The following is a 22,536-nucleotide window of genomic DNA, read 5'->3' as shown; positions in this document are numbered from 1 at the left end:
AAGGCTTTCCCAACACGTCTCAGCACATCAGGTTTAAGAAAGATCTTAGGAAACAAGGGAAAACCTAAGAGGCACAAAAGTACAACAACATTTTGTGGAAGCAGTAAAAAAAAATGGTTTCCCAGTAGCATTTAAGCCAGTTCAAGCAACCCATGTGTAAGCAAAAAAAAATCCTTGTCTGTTTTCCAATCTGATAGAAGCATGCAGAGATCTGGCAGCAGCTCTGTGCAATGTCAACAAGATTTTTCTATTTCCTCACCTCAGGTTGGAATGTGAGTCCACAGTACACTTCCACTCTACATGAAAACTGCAAACACTATTGGACATGTGGGATTTGTATAGTGCCCATTTTTGATAGTTGAAAAATATTTTTCCGTGATGAATATTTTAAAAAGTCACAATGCCTCTTGCGTCTCTGAGATAAATATTGAGCTCATTCTCAGCTACAAACAGCAAGGGAGACAGTAAGGGCTTTAATTCTTCCTCTACACCAATACTGGCACACCCTCAGTGGCGTATCTACCTAGGGACAAGAGGATATGGGTGCTACCAGAAGGAGGGAAAGAGGAAATAATGTAGGGAGGGGGATATAGGTTAAAGTGCGATGCCTCTTGTAGGTCCTTTGTGTAATGGGGCCCAGTCCAGACAGCATCACACAGCTTGGCTTCTTGCAACTGGCACTGCATAACTCAGACAGAGTTTCCCTGGAGAGAGGCTGTTAGAGGGAGGGAAAGCTGAAGACAGTGGGGTAGATAAAGGTAGGACAGCTTGTGGGTAAAAAGAAAAGAAGGAGGTGGGGACAGACAGAAATTGGGAGAGGCCATGGGGGATTTCAAGAAAGGGAAAGATGAAATAGTGAGCAGTGGGAGGAATGAGATGCCTTCCCGGAAGTCCTTATGGGTCTTCAACTTGTTTCTATACGGTTAACAAACATTTTACTTTCAGAGTCCATTTCCATGTTTCCTGCTTTAACAAGAATTGTGCTCAGTAAACCATCCAAGGATACGCCTTATTTTCTTCTATTCTGCTTTCTACAGAGGAAGCAATCCTCCTAACTGTACAACTCTGATACAGTTCCTACTCTAATACAGGTTTCTTGGCCATTTGACCTAGCATCTTGTGAAAGGTTGTAGGCTCTTTTTAAAGAGAAGGTCCTACGCTATTCTCCTCTGCAAGCTTTACCACTTTCCTCAGGCTGGACTTGGACAATTTTGTTTTTCTCATGGGGAAACCCTGGTTCCATGGACAATGGCATCAGTTTTCCCTGGGGGGGGGGGGAGAGAGAGAGAGAGAGAGAGAGAGAGCGCTCCTGGCAGAAGGCTTGGTGTGCCTGGCAGAAGGCTTGGTGTGCCTGCCAGCTTAGAAAGAAAGGGGGATGGGAGAAACATAGTTCCTAGCAGAAGGCTTGGTGTGCCCAACAGCGGGGGGGGGGGGAGGAAGGGCACATGGTTTCCAGCAGGGGGTTCAGCACACCTGCCTGCCAAGAAGACAAGGAGAGGGAGGGAGGGAGGAAAAAGGGGGAAGGAAGCTCTGGCAGGGGGTTTAGCGTGTTTGCCTGCTGAGAGAGGTAAGGGAGGGAGGAAAGGTGGCACCCCTGTGGCAGCAATGCCTGGATGCTGCTGGGAAGGTCAGAAGGGAGTGGGGTGGGATTCCCTCGCTGAGTTTCATTGGTGGGTGGGTGTGTATGTGTGTGTGTGTGTGTGTGTGTGTGTGTGTGTGTGTGTGTGTGTGTGTGTGTGTGTGTGTAATTCAAATATGTCACACCTAGAAGGCCTCCATTTTCAGTGATTAAACAGTGTAGTTTAGTTCAGATGAGGGATGCAAACTCTGGTTTGAGAAATTCCTGGAGATTTGATGATGGAGGTTGGGGAGGGTAATGGAAGAGGCTTCATCAGTGTACAGTGGCATATTGCCAACCCTCAACATCAGCCATTTTCTCCAGGGGAACTAATCTCTATTGCCTGGGAATCAGATGTAATTCTGGGAGATCTCCAGTCCCCACATGGAGGTTGGGAAGTCATGATCACACATCTAAAAGTCCTATCTATAGCCAGAAGTCACATTCTTTTGCAAAATACCATAAATGGGCATTTTTCCATACTTCTGAACTTCAGTTACTATGTGTTGTTTGCAATGTCCACATTAATCAATGTGATGTGGATTCATTTTAAGAAAGAGCAATTCAGAAGCTGATCTGGGGATTAAACATAGTGACCGTTCACATCTGGACAGCTGGATTAAGGCTAGAACAAAAACAAGGCTGAAATCTCAGCCTACTTCAGAGTAAATGTTTATTTACTGAATAATCTACACATCCCCCATTTCCATGCAATCTGTTACTATTTGTAGACTTTAAGCTCATGACTGGAGCTGAGGATAGGAGAGGCAGCTATTCATAGAATATTAGGAGTTTTGAGAAACAGAATACAAAGCATTATTATTAGGAATCGTTGTGGTGTAACAGGTAGTAGTAAGACTCGGGTTCAAATTTCCATAGACAGTTGCTTGGTAGGCAACTTGAAACCTAACCAAACTCACAGGATTGTTTTGAGAATAAAATGAAGGTGAAGAGAAATGTGAATGATACCCCTAAGCTCCTCAGAAGGGAAGGGCAGGAGGGAAAAAATGTAATAAATACATTACTGTATTCCATTTCTTTCATTTTCATTTGGCTTCAATAAAAAAACTTCCAAATAACTGACTAAATAATTAATTCAATAAATTACATTATTGTACATAGAGCATATAAATAAATTTATGTTATGTTTTGAAATACTTTGGGGGAAAATTTCAAATTTGCTTTTTGTTCATACTGTAGCCATGGCAGTTATCTAAAGTTATCTAAAAATGATACGCACACCAATAAGGATGTGACTTAAAACAGGTTTCAAATGAAGTAATTCTCTGTACAAACTAAAGACCACATAGCATATGTACTACACTGACACCTCTTTAGTTCTTGCAAATTGACCAGGAACTGTCAATACAAAGGCCTTCGCTGAATAAACATTAATTTGTCAGATTTCTACAGAAAAGAAAGATTTTTTTGAACATTACTTAATTCAAACCACATTAAAACCTACAAACAGCCATCTCACCATATCCTTCACTATCAGACATGTAGTCTCAGTGGAGGTACAGCACAGAACATTTCACTTTAAAGGTATATAAGAATACTGCAAAACCTTTTCTTCAAATATAACAGGGCAAAAACAGCACACTCCTCATTCTGATACACTACCCAACTACTGCAAGTGTTTGCAAATGATTACCCTGTCCATGGTTCTATACACAAATTCAGAAACAAAGCACAAGGAAAAGTTACCAATGAAAGACTAATATACAAGCGAATACATTTTATTAAGAAATATGAAAGCCCTTACCGATTTCTTCCATTACCGTATTCATGTGCCTTTCCAAGAATCTACTGCAGCTCCATGATTTGCTTCATATCAGACCTTTTCTGGAGCTTAACTTTACATCTACACAGAGATGAAGACTGGCTGGTGGAAAAGCAATCCAAGGGAGGAAAATAGAAGGGCTTGTGCAAAATATCGTGACTGTTCTACTTCAGAACCACCGACAAAAATCCAGTGCAAATAAAGCATAGTTCTCACGGTAACTTCATAGTGTGCAAGGGGCCTAGTTGGAACTGCCTTCTTATAGTTCCTGGGTCAGCATCTGATCAAAATGGAGTTTGTCAGTCACTTCCACAAGATTATTTGTGGGACAGGGAAGGGAGGGAGAAGCTGGGGGGGGGGGGGAGGATCTGCAGAGCGTTTCCCAGTGCAGTGCGTCAGTATTATGAGCAGCTTAGCTGAAGGTAAGCCTCGGTGCAATTGGTTAGTGGTCCTGGCAGCTGTCTACCACACTGCTTTGCTTCTTAATTCACAGCACAGCCTGCATGTTCAAAGAGACTCAACATGCTAGCATTACCACTTTAGTTCATCCTTCAATAAAGACATGAACTGCAGAGAAAATTATGGGGTTTTCAAAAAAACTACAATAATTAAAATTAGGGCCAATAGCATATGTTTTTAGAACTGATGCTTAAGTTAGAGATTGTACATCCGAAATGTTTAATATATGAAAGGGAGGATATTTAGTGGTTAGAATGCTGGCCTAAAACAAGGCAGGCCCAGTTTAAATCCCCACTCATCAATGAAGCTCACTGGATAACTAGGATTCCCAACCATCAGGTGGTGGCTGGAGATCTCCTGGGATTACAACTGATCTCCAGGCAACAGAATCAGTTCACCTGGAGAAAACTGTCTTCTTGGAAAATGGATTCTATCACACTGAAGTCCCTCCCAAACTGCACCTCCTCAGGCTCCATCCCCAAATCTCCAGGTGTTCCCAACCCAGATCTGGCAACCCTACTGGATAAACTGTATTTCAGACTAACCTACCGGTACTTCACAGAATTCGTATGAAGAACTGGGCAGCTGGAGCTTTTCATGGGATGCCGACAAATAACACTGCCAGGAGGTAAATGACACACCATTAAAGGGACAGGGCACATTTCCACCCTTGGTCTCCAAGCAGATAGATAATCCTATGTCCCTATGATCAATGTCCTCAGTCATTGAGATATTTTGTTTCTCTCACCAGCTGTGGCATCATTTTGTTTATGCACAAGGAACTCTGGGATTAGTAGTTCTTGAGAGAGAGTCCTGTTACAAAGGGAAGAACAAATCTGTCTCTTAGACTACTGACAAAGGGAAGAACAAATCTGTCTCTTAGACTACTGACCCAATTTAATGGCAGAAACACACACTCTGGGACTGGTTAGGTGTTCACTGTCTACAGTGTTGTTTGTTCTGCTGAGCCCTCCGGGGATAGGGCGGTATAGCAAGTTTAATAAATAATAATAATAATAAATAAGGTTGCCAACTTCTGGTTGAGGAAATTTTTGGAGGTTTAAGGATAGAGCTTGAGGAGGGCAGGGTATAATGCCATGGAGTCCACCCTCCAAAGTAGCCATTTTGGTAACACTATGCTAAATGCTTCTTGCTACCTTCAACAAATCTCATTATACATACACGAGACAGTTTCCATAAATACTCTGAAGCACTATCTGCAAGTTAGCCTTAGTTTTAGCCCTGATAGGATTTAAAATTGCCAAATTCCAGGTGGGACCTGGAAATAAATAATAAATTTAGGTGAAGATGGGAGGCAGATATAAGGTAGGCTGGTGAATGGCTGAGGAGAAACTGCAGCAGGGAAAGGGGAGAGGATAAGTGGGTGGCCAAGAAGAAGGAAAGAGAAACTATTGGGGGGGGGAGGAGATACCAGAGAAAGTGAGGGGACCCCAAAAGTCCTTGATGGTTCCCTACAATGCAAGTGGGCCTGGCCCAGTGGCTGGCACCAACCAACTGGGCCATAGTTTTCCTAGGTAGAGGCTGCTCAGGGGAGGGGCAAGAGGGAAAGGTGAAGATTTCGGGACAGATAAAGGTATGTTGGCTGTTGGTGGGAAGGAGAGAAGGAAGCAGGAAAAGGGAAGAGGCAATGCGGCTTTCAGGAAAGGGAAAGAGGAAATAGTGGGGAAGGGAGAAATGAGATGCTATCCATAAGTCCATGCGGCTTCCTGCTTGTCCGTGTACATAGGCCATACTGTATGGCATTTGAGGTGGGTATCTTCCCTATCCTTTGAAACAATCATGTTTCAAACTGCTTTTAGATCCTGAAGCACTTGACAAACATCGCTCTGTAGGATACAACTCTTCTTTAAAAAGATGTAGATTTGACTATTTCAAAGGCCTTTTGTTAAGTCAGAAATCAGTGCATTTCTTAAGGGAAATAATCTGTTTTCTGTGTTCAATCATAACTCCGCCTGCTCTTCTGTCAAAGAAACAGCTTAGTTAAAAGCAATATGGTAAGTATTAAGATATAATTGATCTTAAGCACACCAGTTTAATTCACTAGCTTAGGGTGAATTATTCACAATTGGCTTTTCCCACATATGGGGTACAAGTATTTGGGTTTGAGGATTCCCTACAATCACTGCACCTGCCACTGAAGGAACATATGGTACAAAACAGTTATGTGAAACTGTACCCAAGTGTAGGACTAAGGTTTGATTGTATGTCAGAAATAGAATGCCTAGTATGACCAGTTTATTTATATGATTGAACAAAAAGAAAATGCAAGTACAATTCAGTCTCCATGGGCTACAGTGAGTAACACTGTCAACAGGAAGCAGCAGAAGACACTTAGGTGCTGTGTGGTTTCTGGGCTGTATGGCCGTGTTCTGGCAGCATTCTCTCCTGACGTTTCGCCTGCATCTGTGGCTGGCATCTTCAGAGGATCATCGCCAGCCACAGATGCAGGCGAAACGTCAGGAGAGAATGCTGCCAGAACACGGCCATACAGCCCGGAAACCACATAGCACCCAAGTGATTCTGGCCGTGAAAGCCTTCAACAATACACAGAAGACACTTACTTCATACAACACCATAAATGTTGTTTTATGTGTTATATGACAGACTGATCATTCTGTGATCTATGAAATTCCTTGCTATTGCTGCATTCCTTTTGAAATCTGGGATACTGAGACAAGTTAGATCCCAATTAAAACAAATGGAGACAAATTTAAACAAAACATGTCCAAGGTAGTGGGACAAATGTCTCAATTACCTGAATATGCTGGACATTTTCATTTCATACCACAGTGGGCACTTCATTGCTAATGATGTAGTACATGTAATGTGTTCAAGTGTAATGTTCAAGCATCGTACGAGGTGAGCTACACCATGAAGTGGCCAACATCTTGGACTCTCGCCTACATAGAGGCCACCTACAGTACCTAGTAACCTGGACGAACTTACCACCCAGCTTTAATGAATGGGTATACTATTCACATGTGTGAGCTCCCCGATTAGTCAAAGCCTTTCACCAAGCTTACCCCAACCGCCCATGGGGGAGGGTGCTTTAAGGGGAACAAAATGTCAGGCCGCAGCCATGCTGGGCTTGGCATCTTGCCCATCTGCACCAAGGCCACAGCTGGACTTGCATAATCATTGCCTGAGGCTGGTAAGGTTTTCTATTGTTTGCTTGTAACTTAGTTGCCAGGCGAACTGTTTCCTTATCTCCAACTTCCTGGGGGAGGGAAGCATCTGCGGCTGCACAAAACAATACTTCTTTCTCACTTGTCTCTTCTTATGCTGATGTTTTGGGAATGTGAGGGAGGGGGGAAGTATGAGCCATGTGGCAAACTTCAGGTATATATTGGGGTTCATGGAACAAAGCGCTAGTTTTGGCTTCCTGAATTGTGGGGCTTCCCCTCCCCACCCGGGGCTCTTGGGCTGTGGTGCCTTCCCTCCCTCCCTGTCCTGGGGGTTGGATTCCCCAGAGATGGTATTCTCCAATTGGCCTGAGGGGCCAAGAAACAGTTTAGCCCACAGGGTGCCTGTTGGCGTTGGCAGCCCGTCCCAGGCCTCACAGCCTTCTCTTCCTGCCGCTGTTACTGCACCGGTCGGGCTGCAGGGCTAGGGTCCGCTGCAGTTGCCTCACTGACAGCGGGACCCAGGGCTCAAAGAGGTGCCACACCCTGCCCAGTTACTTCACTGGGGTGAGGGCCAGCTACCTGGGGTGCTTAACTTTCTCCCCCCTTTCCTCCTTGACTGTACAAGTGCCCGCCTCCCCTTGCAGCACTTCGCCCTTCTCCCTCTCCTGTTCCGTCGTTACCCCTCCCAGATCCCCGCTGCAGCGGCAGCTCCCGAGTGCTGTTACTCCCCCCCCATATATCCCTTTCCGACCGCTATATTCCTCCCCCTCCCCAGCTGAATCCTCTTCGCGTCCTCTTGTCCTTGCCCAGCTGAGACCTGAGCGTGGCCGAGCCTATGGCTCCGCCCCACCTCCTCCTCCGATCTGTTGGATCTCCTCCGATCCTGCCGACGCTGCTCCGATCCTCCTCCTCCGATCCTGCCGACACTGCTTCGACCGGGACGCACCGCGTCCCGTCCCAGGATCCACCCCCAACCGCAGTGACATCTGTGCCAGCTGGCGGGGTCCCCGGCAGCCCGTCCAACCGTGTACGTCCGGGCTCGGTGGTGGGAGCCACGGCCATGCCTGAACATGAATCTTGGACTGACAACAGTTCCAATAAAGCTCTTGAAACTTTCCTGAGTCCAATGGTCCATCTAGGACAGGGTTGCCAGCTCTGGGTTCATAAAATCCTGGAGATGTTGAGGATGGAGCCTAGAGAGGGTGGGGTTTGAGGAGGAATTTCAGTAGGGTATAATGCCATAGATAGGGTGGCACCTGGAGATCTCCTGCTATTACAGTTCACTTCCTGATGACTAAGATCAGTTCCCCTGGAGAAAACAGCTGCTTGGAGTGTGGACTCTGTGGCATTATACCTTGCTGAGGTCCTTCCTCTCACCAAACCCCAGTTCCCCAGGCTCCACCCCAAAATCCCCAGGTATTTCCCAACCCAGAGTTGACATCCCTACTGGAAAGCAGTGCAAGAAGTATGTGTCACCTACAGAAAGGGTATCTGAGAATGACATTTGAGTAGTGGACTAGTGTCCCTTTCCAATACCAGAATGTGCTATTCACATCACATGCTATTCACATTTCCTTTAACTCAGGAAAAAAGCAGTGATGAAGGGAAAATGTTCAATCTTTTAAAGAGCAAGGCCTACAAAAATCCTTGAGTAGGCCTTGGTATGAAATTCTGACAAACAGTTTTTATTCAAAAAGAACTAAGTAAAGGACTTAGTAAATGTCAGTCAGTGCGTTCAGGCTGGGAGGAAGAACTCCAGGTGATTACGCATGGCCCCTGGTTTAGTTTCATTTTCCTCGCCAGTGTTGCCGTGCATGCGTAAACTGTCCCGTTTTTCCACCGTTCTGATCGGCTGCAGCACCATCTCCCGTAGTGTTTGCATGGAAGCGGCGCTTAAAAAAAAAAAGAATGTCCAATTTTATCATTGGATAAGGGAAATCTTGTGCACTGGGCCCGAGTTACACTGGAAGCCATGTGGAAATCATGCCAAACCGGGATAGTTCACTTTCTTATCCCAGAATATATTGGCCGTGGGGAAAATGCCTTTATTCCAGCAAGAGAACATCTAATAGCAAAATAGTCCCCACATTTGGTCAATCATCCTTTCTACTATACTAGAATCCCTCCAGCTTTTTTGCATAACAAGGCTTGCTGGAAAGCCTGATACATCTAAGAGCTCAACTTACAAGTTGCTCCTTTTAATTCATAAGAACATGAAGGTTGTGACTGAGGCTACAACTTAAAATGTTGATGTCCTATGCTGAATAAATGTTGTTACCTCACTGGAGCCACTATATAAGGATGTTATATTACAATATGCATTCAGGGTATTTAGAGAAAAATTCAGTGAACTGGATCCTAGGATTAGGGTAGACTCTTATTTTATTTAGCACATTTTTACTCTGCCCTTCCTCCTCTACCAACGCAAAGAGGCTTTCTCTTGTGGAAGAGTTGCATTTCACTAGAAGAAGATTTATGCATGAAGCAGTATCTGCCCTTAGCGGAATAGGATCATGGGGTTCAATCTCCTGTTGCTTAACTAGTTTCAGACATTACTGGGCAGAGGAAAAAAATCCTAAATGTTATTTTAGAGACGTAGAGTTCTCAGAATTTTCAAGATACTGAGAGGGAAAAACTAGGACAAAAAATGAAATATTTATTTTCTTCTTCATCCATTAACTTATTGCACTATTTTAATGTAAAATGCATCATTTAGAATTTAGCATAAAATACAAGAGTGTTTATGAAATGTAGAGTAAAAATGTGGGGAAGGGGAGTTGAGTGCACTAGAGAAACGACTTCAGACTGTAGCTGGTGCACTTATTTACCATCTTATATAGTCACAATAGGACTATAAAATATGCTGTCATCAATAACACTGAAAATAACTGACCTCTTAAATAGTGTAGTAGCACACATATTGGTGATCGGGGTGGAAAGTGCCATCAAATTGCAGCTGGCATGGAGATTGTATAGGATTTCCAAGGCAAGAAAAGAACAGAAATGGTTTCCCATTGCCATTGCCTGCCCCTGTACAGCTACCCTGGACTTCCTTGGTGGTCTCTGATCCAATGAGGACCAAGTCTGCTTGACTTCTCAGGTCTGATGAGCGCAGCTTATCTTGGGCCAGCCAGGTCAGAGAACCACTCAGAGTCATATCTAGATCATTTTACACCTGAGGCAAATATACAAAATTGCACCCCCTCTACTTTCATAATAGTCATTTTGGTAAAAAGGTAAATACATAAATAAGAAGAGTAATAATAACACGTTTATTTTAATCATGATATGCTTTTTCTGCACCACTGAGCTTTGTGTTTCTGAGGCACACTTGCCTCATCCTCGTTAGGGCCCTGATCGCAATACACTGTGAACAAAAATAGTCATATTTATGCAACAAATCTTACTTTATTTATCTGTGTACTTATTTCCTGCCCATCACCAAAGTCTCCAGACTGGGTACAATCATAAAACACATGTCTACAGTCCACACAGGAATTACATTATCTAATGCCACTGTTTGTTTTATTATATGTTTTAAGTAAGTAAACCCTTAGCTTAAAAATCATTTAATTCCTTCCAAAGCTGAACATAATTACAGGATTCTTTCCCCCATTTCTCCCCCAATTACCAGTTTTCTCGCTGGAACAATGGAAAAGTAAGGAGGAGGTTGCAAAAGACTCCCCCTGCCAATATTCAATGGGCCTCAAGACCACATTAGCTTTTTTTGCCGCTGCATTACACTGACTGGTCATATTTAGCTTATAGTCTATCCATATCTTAAGATCTAGTTCAGATATAATGCTATCCAGAAATCTATCTCCCATCCAGTATGCTTTTTCAAGTGATTGGAATATACCACACCAGTGAAATTCACCAGATAGAAGTCTTCTGTGCTTACCAAGATCGATGTCTTTGGGCTACTTCACACAATAGGTCTGAATTATATTAAAAGCACTCCCAACTTGACCTTGGCAACATAAGGCAGAATAATGCCTCATGCAAAACATTTCTATGTAAATACAGTGGTGGGGGGGCACTTTCAGCTACTGGGTGCAGAAGCATGCCACTGACTGACAGACTGACAGAATGAGAATCACCTACAGCTGGTAGACTGCTTACAGAAGAAAAGGACTATGTACAATTCTCCTTTGATAAAGCCCAAAATAATATTTCCTAAGTCTCAATACTAAACGTTTAAGTGCCTCACAATTCTCTTACCCTAGATTTGATCTGCCAGTCTGCATCCTTTCCTTTATACAGCCCAGCTACATAAAGAGGAGAACATTCCATCAATTCCCGCATCAAACCGCTATCAGTGACTAAAGCTTTGCATTAAACTGTAGGGTCAGCAGACACTAAGTGCAGTTGCTTTGTCCTTGAGATATTTTCACTGTAAACAAAAACAGAGGTTGGAAACACAAGACTAAATCCAAGGTCCATCAGAGGCCATCATTCAGCACTGCAGGGAGACATAGTAGCTACAATGAAATTAAATCAGATTCACGTCATCCTCTTATCTGCCAAGGCCAGTCCATAGTCTATTTATGGAAGTAATAAGACTCAGAGGTGGGTCCCATATCTACTTTCTCCTGCAAGTAAAAAAGCAGGAAGTACAAGTAGATGCACACAAAATAAACTGCCTGGAAGAATTTAGATGCAGATGAAGACTGAATAGAGGTTGTTTTGAAGACTTTTTAGCACCAAGACAGAAGTTTATTTAAAACATTTTTATGCTGCATTTTTCTATCCAAGGTGGCGAATAATGAAAAACATTAATGAAAAACCTTTCATGCATACACACATGCGCATACACACAAACACACATACAAATTAGAAACAACAAATAAACAAAACACATAAAGAGGAAAAGATTAATGAGGGATGCCAAATACAAAGAAAAAATGTTCACACACTGATGGAAGACACTGATGGGGTAGACAAACAAATCTCTCTTGCCGCCCAAATAGCCCCAGATGACAGGAGCACCTGAAGAGGGTTCCCTGAAGACGATGGGAGTGGTTGGGTAGGGAGAAGTATCAGAAATCATATAGAAACATCAGAATCATATCTAAAGGCACTAGTAGCCCAATCCTATTGGGGGCTGAATCGTGTTGTGGAGCCAGCACAGGGCTGAACTGACGCTTCGTCTGCCGGCAAAGGGGACTCCCACCGGTGGAGGGGGTGAAGGCGCCAGTAGCTGGCTGCTCCTCAGCTCTGTGGTAGTGAAACCCAGAAACCAGGGCTACCACTGAGATGCACTGCGGCCCAATCAGATGCCAGCATAGATCCCGGGGGTGGAGCTGATGTTGGTCACCTTCAACTCTGACTTTGTGGGTAGTTATGCTGTGGCCTGGGGCTTAGACTTATGCCACCCTTTCAGGTAGTGTAAGTGCATTTAGCCCTATGGAGGGCTTTCCAGTGACTGTGTTTTAAAAAAAAAATCTGCCTCCCTGCACTGCCAGAAAGCCTCTGGAAGCAGCAGAGGTGTGCAGCAGGGGTGCCACTGCAGGCTGTCTTGGACAATGGATTGGGCAGCCTAGCATCAAGCCATCTCAACTGAAACCCTCAGATGTTTTAATAATTCTGAAGACCAGTTCATATATGTCATTTATGTGAAAGTTTGGCATGAACTCAAAAGCAGGACTTTCATGGAGCTCTCCCATTTAAACATATAACGAATAATGAGAACTAGGACCTATAAGCAATGATGAAAGTGGGACTTCCATTCTTTCTATGTAGCATAGAGGAAACAGGAACAAGCGCACAGGTCAGTTGTTCATTCTCACAATCCTGTGCAAAAATACTATCTTTGACTAGCCAATGTGTGAATTAACTCTGGGAAAAATATTTTGAACTTTCCTACTACTTTTCAGCAGAGTTTTCCTTGTAGTGTAGACAAGTGGGCAGGTGAAAGAAGTCTGTGGGAGGTTGATACACTATTTGATGTTATGTTTCAAGTACTAGTGAAGAGGTCCATGTGGTTTCAATGGAAAAAATGGCAGAAAATACTACGCCTTCCACTAGCTCCCAATATGTAGAAACTGAACAAGTTTTGCAATACATCAATGTGGAACACCATGAACACTGCCAACATACTGTAATTCTGCAGCTGGCTGTTGTTGCCCTATTTGACTTACAGATGGCTTTTACCATCTGCTGTTGCTGAGTGAATGAGTTTATGTGTACGTTAGCTCTCCAGATACACCTAAAGCTCAACAGACAAGGATAATACCACGAACATTCTTGCAAATGTTAGTATCTTAAGCAAAAACAGAGACAATGAAAGAATAAATTAAAGGAAGGTACAGAAATTGTTGAAAAATAAAATATAGGAATGAAGGCTCATTTAGTCTACCTTTGTAGTACACTGTCTCTCAACATCATGTTAGGGACTAAATGTATGAATTAGCCTTTTATTGTCTAACTACATCCATCTGCACAAAACCAATATCCCTATTTTCCAATTATCCAAATTTGATTTGCACTCCCCTTGAAGCCTCATTTTAACATAATCCAATGATAGACTACATCTGTTTATCTGAATATTGTGGATTTCTCCCTTCTCCCCACCCCACATACCATTCCTGCTTCAGTCTTTCTGAATAAAAGGCAATGCCTTTTGTGCCTAAAGATATTTAATTTATATATTTCTTCAGTATTAAAGTTGCATTTTGGTGGTATGGAACTTGAACCCAGTTCAAATAAATAAGAATATTTATTCTCTCTGATGCTACTTCTCAAATCAAGGAAGCAGATCTACCACACCCTAACCCAGGTAACCTACCACAGACAACAACAGCAACAATACAGCAAATCTTCAGCACTATTCAAATTTCTAGAGTCTCTGTCATATTTAAATATGAATTTAAGCTTTTCATCTCCTTGTTTTGATGGGGCTAAATTTACAAAGATTTATCAACACCACTCAGTTGTAAAAATGACATTAGATAATGTTAATTAGATAATTATGATGGGATAATTATAATTATAAAAATAATATTAGAGAATGATATTAGAGAATGAAGGATCCTGGTAGTAAAACAATTATTTTTCATCTAGCTGTGAATTTGGAAATAGTTAAGGGTTTTTTTAAATTTAACTAGTCTTTTTATTCGGACATCAGAATGAGATGACTGTTTCATATTCTAATTAACTCTGTGCAAAAGGCTCAGGTAGGGTTGCTAAGTTCTTCTTGGCCATCGGCAGGGGGACGTTACTGGCAGCAGGAGAAAGTCTATGCTGGTGATGCTGGTGCATACCAAAAGTGACATAATATTGTACCTGGTGCCATGGTGACTCCCTGGTAATTAGGCAGAAGCATGCATGTTAGAAGCTGTTTTTACAAAGTTTTTTTGCCCCAATTCCAGAGTCTCATGTCACGAGTGACATGATGCTGCTGTTTCTAGTGTATGATGGCAGTGAAGACGCCACATTACTGTTGACACTGCTTTGACACTGGCCTAAGGCCCCACCACCACCCTGCCAGCAAGTCCCCTGCCAGCTAATTGGTGGCAAGGGATGGGAAAGGTTGCCACTCTGGGTTGGGAAATTCCTGGAGATTTCTGTGGGGGATCCTGGGGAGGGGAGAGGGTTTGGGGAGGGAAGGGGAGGAACTTCAGCAGGGTACAATGCCACGGAGACCAACTTCCAAGACAACAGTTTTCTCCAAGAGAACTGGTCTCTGCCACCTGGATGGCACTGTAATTCTGAAAAAAAATCCATCCTCTACCTGAAGGTTTGCAACCCTAGGGGGTGAGGATCCCTTGTCCTTGATTGGGGTCTGGAAGCTCTATGCCCAGGTACAGACTGAGCCCAGTTAAAACATGTTAATGTGCCTTCACTTCCAATTATCCCATCTCATACAGCCATCTAATACATTTTTAAAAATTACTTACTGGTATTTCAAAAAATGATGGACATCCACTGGTGGAAATCCACATGGTCCAGATAAAAGGAAGTACACTGAATGTCTCCACAACCACCACCGAGGGAACCAATGGGGGCCAGAAGTGCACTGGATACTGGCTGTCCTGCAGGGTCAAGGCTTAGATTACTGGTCCCAGGTGACTACATGAGCTTGTGGGGGGGAGGGGTGGCTTTTAATACCAGCTTCCTGCAGTCACCAAGTATACAAACCAAGGGAAAGAGCATAATAGGGTTGAGGATGGGCCAAGGGAGATAACATGGGGTTGCCAACCTGTAGGCCTGGAAATCTCTCAGAATTACCACTGATCAGACAATAGAGACCAGTTCCATTGGACAAAATGGCTGTTACACCATACTCTTTCCCCAAAATTGGCTTCTCAAAGCTCCGCTCCCAAATCTCCAAGAATTTTCCAACCCCGAGCTGGCAACTCAGACAGTAAAGACTATGGAGCTGAAATGATGGAAGTAGGCTAAAAGGCAAGGATGTGGTATAAGAGGGTAAAGAAGCAAAACAAGGTTTGTTACAGCTGCAAGAAGGAGAAAGGAATTGTAAGAAACAAGTAGAGTAAAAGAGCAAGCAGATTGACAGAAGAAAGGTCCAGGCTAAAGATCAGAGGGAGGGAGGCATGAGTTAAGGGATGGGACCCACCAAAAAGCCCACATGAAGAGAGCTTACTAGGGAAAACCGGTCAGTGGAGCAGCCTCTCTGACTTGAGAATCTGAGAGCTGTAACTGGATTTCCTCATCAACTAAACCTTTGGAAGACTGGCCAGTGAGCAAATCATTTTTCAAGCATGGACAGGGGGTACTGTTCTGCCTGGTTATCTTGCCAGCAATCCTGAAAAAAATGTTCTGTCCCTTTCAATGAATGTTTAATATTTGGAGATGGACTTCTGAGGCTTTTCATGGCATACAAGTAAATAACATCACCTGGTAATAACCTCCCTCGAGCGTCACTTGACAAGTCATTGCTTCTCCAGGCAATTTGCAACCCTTTGGCCTGATCTGTATAATGACAGATGTGATAAAGTGTGCTTGTCATATGCCCACCCACCCACACTTGGACCCTCTAATGAAAACTTTAAAAAACAAGCCACCAGACATTACCTAATGCGAACAAGATGTCTGTAATCAAAAGCTAGGTGAAGACCTTAGTTCCCTAACAAAGGGAGACAGGTACACCTAACACTCTATGTGTGAACCAAGTTTCATAATGTGAACCAAGACATATATACCAGCAAGCTGAACTGTGGATTAGTAACCAACTACTATACCAAGGAACTGTGACGGACTTTCGTCTTGCCCCACCCTCTACTCATCAAGCAAATGGTTACCATTTTGAGTTTGTTTTTAAGCAGCATATTTAATGTCCCCTTGGACCTTTCCAAAAATAAATCCACACATTTTTTAAAAATAGTTAGAAAACAGTGGCATGAAGGGACTTCAGCCATGCCTAAAGAAAAATACTACCATGAGATTTCTCAGTTTGAACTGAAACATGAGAGAAAACTGCAGAAGCAGTTTTTTTTTCACAGTTCCCCAGAACGTAAAGAATTGGTTGATTGAAAGATAATGGTGGCACTTTAATAAGCACTTCTGCAACTTTGGAGATATCCATCTTTAACCTTAAAACCCAGATTTCTTTTTCTGGTAATTTTGAGCATGAATTTATTTAAATAAACAAAGGCCTGGCTGACCTTAAACTGCTGGGTCTATGTAGAAGAGGGTATTTGGTTTGGATCTGAGTGGTATGAAATGAGGTCAATGGGAATCTTTGTCTGTGATTTTAAGTGGCTTTTGGCAGCCCTGACATCACATAGACTGACATCTGTGCAGATGTGTAGCTCGGGAAAATACAGCCCAGTGCAAAATCTGAGTTTTCCGCCACCCCCTGTATGGGCGGCCACCTTCCTCCACCATGACCAAACATCTCAGGTTAGTGTATGGACCCAGGGGGAAGGAGGGGGAGGCGATTTTCCACCCACCATGTGACTAAATGGATGCAGCCCAGGGATATTTGACCCCATATGTCCCCCCTGGGCGGTATGCCCCTGCATCTGTGTGACTGTTTGGAATGGCCCAGTTGTACCTGGCAAAGTAAGGTTTAGTAGCAACTTTCAGTTCATTATAACAGCACTGGAAAGACAGGTTTATCTGTATGTAGAAGGGAGGGAGAGTTTTTGAAAAATAGAAAGGTACAGTAAGGGTTTATGAGTAATCTAGTTAATTCTCTTATGTGGGTGTGTTAGGGAAGAAGTAACGATCGCTAATTTAAAAGAATGAAGCAAATATTTTCCTAAAGTTAAGAAAAGACACCCCAGATGAGCTGTGCTGTAATGATTTCATCAATTTCTAGATTACTTCAGTTCCTACTTTTTGACCTGGCAAAGGCAAAACTCCATATTTAAGCTGACAAAAAAAGTACTGACCAAGTGAAAATGTAAAACAAGTGAGCCAGCCTATCTCCTCTGCTTCAGTAGGCTGCCAGCCAAGTTTCAGATGAAGAAAAGCATTATAGTTCCATATCTAGTTCAGTTTATACTCTGAATTTCAATAGCCAAAGCCCTTTCTTGTCATTTTCCATAATTAAAGTTCTTGTAAATGTTTCTTTTCCACCTTCTAGGATGCTATATGCAAAATATGAAAACCAGTGTAAAATAATCACCCTCTCTAATTTCATAAAGTGAGTTTCTGCCTCTTTCAGAAACCCCCTATCCTCTTTACATTCCCAGAATAATAAGGCTACAGTTTACCTAGATGTATATAAAAGAATTCTCCCTTCCAGATAAACACTACTGCTTGTGGCTAAAACACAATCATGCACTGTCATTATTATGTAGGGATCAGATGTTAAACCTCTGTGATTGTCACAGACATCCCTGCCATACACCAAAAGAAGTGGGCCTTTTCTTCATTGATTTTTTTCTTCAACTCTTAGAAAACAACATTATTGTTCAGAGTTCCAGAACACTTTGTCCTTGTTGTCAACCAAGTAAAGATGATTTCTCCCTAATTCAAGTCTAGTTAGTTTGCAGAAGAAAGAATTGCCCTTGAATTCATGTGCAGATTTTAACAAATTCATTTAATTTAAAATCATAGAATCATAGAGTTGGAAGAGACCACAAGGGCCATCAAGTCCAACCCCCTGCCATGCAGGAACACACAATCAAAATTTAAGACATTTCAACATGACAAAAGGTGAGAGACTTTATTAAAGAAGACAAACACAAACTTGTCAGCATTCAGACCTGACCCAGACATCATATCGTATCTGTAAAAGTTTCCCAGAATGCTTATTACACCCAAATATTATAGTTGAAGAGTTTTGTTTTTCTAAGTTTGATTCAAAATCTTCAAACAGTTGAGCATTAAAATGGTATCTGAATTAACAGGCAGGAATACGGAAATGAAGGGACTGTGGCAATTAATGACACAAGATGTCAACGACAGTAAGTTGCCTCCATATGTACAGATTTCCTCCTCCCTTTGTGAATACTGATTTAGAGTCCTGCTGACACATCAGATAGATGTTCTGGGTTGGGGACCACTGAGCTCTGCAGTCCCCACTCACCACCCCATTTGCCCTCTCCACTGGTATAGGTGCCACTTATGCCAGTGGGGTGGGCAAATGTATTGGCATGGGCCTGCACCACTCCCACAGCCCATTCTGCTCACCCCACATCTGGACTAGACTGTAAAAGTAAGGAGAGCCCAAGATTCATCACACAGATATCTCCCAGCTAATATAACAAACTTCTGCAAGCTGGGTACTCCACATGAATGCCAGCCAAACAGACAGGCTAAAAAGACATTGGGATCAACATTGATACAAATTAATTATGCCAGTTTCCAGGTGGGGCCAGAATTATAACTGACCACCTGGAAAATGTGCCTGTCCATGGAAGGCTCTCAAAATAGCAGCCATGTGGTGGGCAGGGGCAGTTGTAAGGAGACACTAGTATTTGTTGAGAAAGGAATTGTTTTTTGATGGATGAGAGAACTCTTCTCAGTGCTGGCAATGAGATGTGAGAAGTTGTCGCCTGGCATTGAAGGACAATAACAAGAAGGGGGGGGGGGGTTGAATAATTTTTTCAGGGCTCTCCCAAGTCCTAATTCTCATGCTCCCACTTGGAGAAAGAGACAAGAGGAGGCATATTGTGGTAAATATACACAGAGTTGCTGGCGAGAGACACAGGGACCCAAGGTGATCTGTGTGCCCCACAAGCTGAGCTGCCACAGCTGGCAGTAATAGGCCTGGGTGACCATGAACCTAAAGTCACCACAGCTGAGCTAAGTGGGGAAAGGAGTTCAGCCATGGGCACCTTGACAGCTGGATGGGTGAGTGGGGAGCTGCCTGCCCTCTTCTTTACTCTTTATGGAATGGGGGCAGGCCAAGTGAAAGCAAGCAGGCCAAGTTGCCACAAGACCAGGCAGGCAAGGAACTGCAATTGTGAGCCAGATGGAACAGCTCAGAGGGGGAAAGGCCAGACAAGGTGGAGTCAGTGGCAGAAAAGTAGTTGGCAATCATATTCTCTTGATCTCTCTCTTGCAGGTGGGTGGAGGGGAAAGGATAGCTGGGCAAGGAAGCTGGCAGAGGAAGACAGGCTGGGCAACAGAGTTAACTGACGTGGCCCCAAACAAGAAAGCCACAACTGTCCTGCAAACCAGATAGGTCTGGAGTCTTGTAGAAGAGCTGGCCAGGGAGAAGGTAGAGACAGGGTGCAATGGAAGAAGGAAAGGGCAGCTGATCTCCTGTTCCCCTGCTCTCCATTCCTCCCTTTCAGAGCGTAGGAGTGAGATTTCCTATTCCTAAAGCAAATAATAATGTTCAAGTTAAACTTTTGAGCTCCTTCTCAAGGTGCCTTCTAACAAATAGCCTGCTAACTTTTCAACAAGACCCTGTTCCTAAGTCTTTAAGATAAGCTTGCCTGTATCCAACCACAGGGTTGCCAACCCCCAGATGGGGACTGGAGTTCTCCTTGAATTACAAGTGATCTTCAAACTACAGAGATCACTTCCCCTGGAGAAAATATCAGTTTTCGAAGCGGCCTTCATGGTAACATATCTCTGTTGAGCTCCTTCCCAAAGCTCTGCTCTCAAATCTCCATAAATTTCCCAACCTAGAGTTGGTAACTCTTAGTCACATCATTAAGAAAAACTAAGGTACCCTGTTCTTAAGAGGAGGCAGCAATACTTCCCCTCTTCCTCATCCTACTCAGCCCTTCTAAAATGTTGTTCCTCCTGAATGAAGACCCTCAGATACAACCTAATGGGGATCTGAAGAAAGAGGGGAAATTGGTAGACATTAATTCAAGAGTACTGGCACTTTAAAAAAAAAAGCACTGCAAAATGGATACCTAAATAGGGTTGCCAACCCCCAGGTTTGCCCCAGAGTTCTGTCAAAATTAAAACTGATCTTCAGACCTCAGCAATCATTTCCTCTGAAAATAATGGCTGCTCTGGAGCATGGGCTCTATGGCATTACACCCTGCTGAGGTCCCTCCCCTCCCCAAACTCAATGGTAAGTTAAAGATAGTCCCCTATGCAAGAACTGGGTCATCATGGAGTGACGTTTTATCACAACATTTGCTAGGCAGGCTGTGGTTTGCTATTGCCTTCCACAATCATCTCCACTTTATCCCCAGCAAGTGGTGTACTCATTTTACCTGCCTCAGGAGGATGGAAGGCTGAGTCAACTGTGGGCTGGCTGCCTGAACATAACTTCTGTTGAGATCAAACTCAAGTCATGAGCAAAACTTGGACTGCTGTACAGCAGCACACCACTCTGTGCCACGGGGCTCCTGACTCAACGAGGAGGGCATAAATTACAATAGGTAACAGTCAAAACAAGGACTAAATTGAATTTTAAAAGTCAGCAAAACAGCTCAGAATGTCTGTAACATTTTTTATTGTAACCAAAAACTTAACAGCTTTGATGCCAAGGAAACAGAATAGAAAGCCACCATAACAGTAAAGGCCTTGCCCCGACTTTAGAAGGTGGAAGCACACAAGACAACACCTCTGGAGATTGTGTTAGTTGACAGACAGGTGTATATAAAGCCAGGCAATTCTTTAAATGACCAAGATTGGACATAAGGCAAAGGATGAAGCCCCCAGCTACCAATATTTTCTAACAGTGCATATGTTGCTATGCATTGAATCAAAGTCACATTCATAGACATCATTGCTTTTATGTTACTGAAGTATGTTTTTTAATCTCTCCAAAAATCACATATCACAATCTTTATCTCACTATTGGACTTTCTCTCTATTAAGAATGTTGAGGATCTCAGCCTGTATGTATTTTACAGGCCATACATTTTAAAAGCTGGGATTTTTTGTCTAGCAAGGCAGATGAAATGGTATTTTGCAGGTTCCAGCATTGTCATGCCCTCATCTGCTGTCTGGCAAAAGCATTAGTACCACAGGGACACCAGGTCAACCCACCCTTTAAAGGGGGTACATAGTCTTGTAGAAACTTCTTTTCAGAAAGAACAATCCAATCAAGGAAACAAAACTTAGACAAAAGTTGGAAATTAATCCAAACAAAATTATAAAGGCTTTGTAACTAACTGGTCTGCAGGTTCCAAACAGTATTATTTACAAGAATATCATTTACTACTTAGGATTATAATAGTTAGCTGCTGTAGTAGGTATGTCTGTTCTAAGGCTGGTAGTTTTAGACTTGAAAGACATTAGCAAGAAATGACTAATACTTATTTTATTTGAAACAATAATTTTGCAGGCACATTTTAAACCATGTGAACATGTGCTGTGAGATGCACAGCCTGTCCAAGTTAACTTTACTGGAAAGGAGTGTAACCAAAGTAGCTGACACTTTCAAACAAACAGACCCTAGATAAATATGAGTCCCTGTGTAAATATGAGCAAGTCAAACCCTCCCATTAATTGTTTGGGCTGATTGAAAAGAGAAAATAAATGTCACCAAGTCAACAACAAAACTGAACATTATGAAGTCACCCCTCCTAGTTAAGCACCAAACTAAAATCTGATGGTTATTTTTCATGCCTCTAGAACATTAAGAAGGAATTTTAAATGTAACATTTGTTGATGATCATATCTAGAGATGCAAAAAGAACTGCAACAGTACAATCCACTTTCAAGTCCTTGGGTAAAAGTACTGAATTGGCTGCAGGAAACCGACATCTCACAAATCCTGTACAGAACAAGGCTACAGAAGTTAAATCAAGATTTTATCCAAGCAACAGTCTCTGAAACAAAGATAAACTTTAAAGATATGCAAGAATTGTGTAGTGCCTTAAAGACTCACAAAACATTTTTAGACTCCTTCCAGAGCCTAGTTTGTGTTTGGGGCCAAATGTTTTTGGGGACTTGAACCAACATGTTTATATAACAAACTATAATACTACAACATATACTATCTCCAACTGCAAGTTTCCCACGGCTTTAGTTTCCATAGTAGTCTGGAAAGCTCAGATTTCTCCATTTTAATCCCTTAATTTCATCTGGCATATGCCTAAGGAATAAAATAAGCAATTATCTTGTAAAGGGAAGCCAACAGAGCTTTCTAGTCCTGGAGTTTTATCTTTAACAGACCATGCGACTAAAGGTCAGCTTTT

The 22,536-nt window shown here is 42.8% G+C and overlaps 1 protein-coding gene across 8 annotated transcripts in view; it reads right to left on the bottom strand.

Annotated features, from left to right (window-relative positions):
* The window catches only part of MAP7 (microtubule associated protein 7), a 126,127-nt gene that overhangs the window by 78,743 nt on the left and 24,848 nt on the right, over positions 1-22,536 (bottom strand). Inside the window, exon 1 of one of the 8 annotated variants that reach the window (XM_048489935.1) lies at positions 3,384-3,675. The exons of the other annotated variants lie outside the window; for them this stretch is intronic. Coding sequence (XP_048345892.1) covers positions 3,384-3,408 — 25 coding nt within the window. The 5' untranslated portion in view covers positions 3,409-3,675. Of the gene's footprint in view, positions 1-3,383; positions 3,676-22,536 lie in introns of those variants that run through there. 8 annotated transcript variants of the gene reach the window in all.

The sequence above is a fragment of the Sphaerodactylus townsendi genome, linkage group LG01 (assembly GCF_021028975.2).
Source record: "Sphaerodactylus townsendi isolate TG3544 linkage group LG01, MPM_Stown_v2.3, whole genome shotgun sequence".
NCBI classification, from domain to species: Eukaryota; Metazoa; Chordata; class Lepidosauria; order Squamata; family Sphaerodactylidae; genus Sphaerodactylus; species Sphaerodactylus townsendi.
Note: the sequence above shows the minus strand (reverse complement) of the source record. Positions and strands in the feature narration are given on the sequence as shown.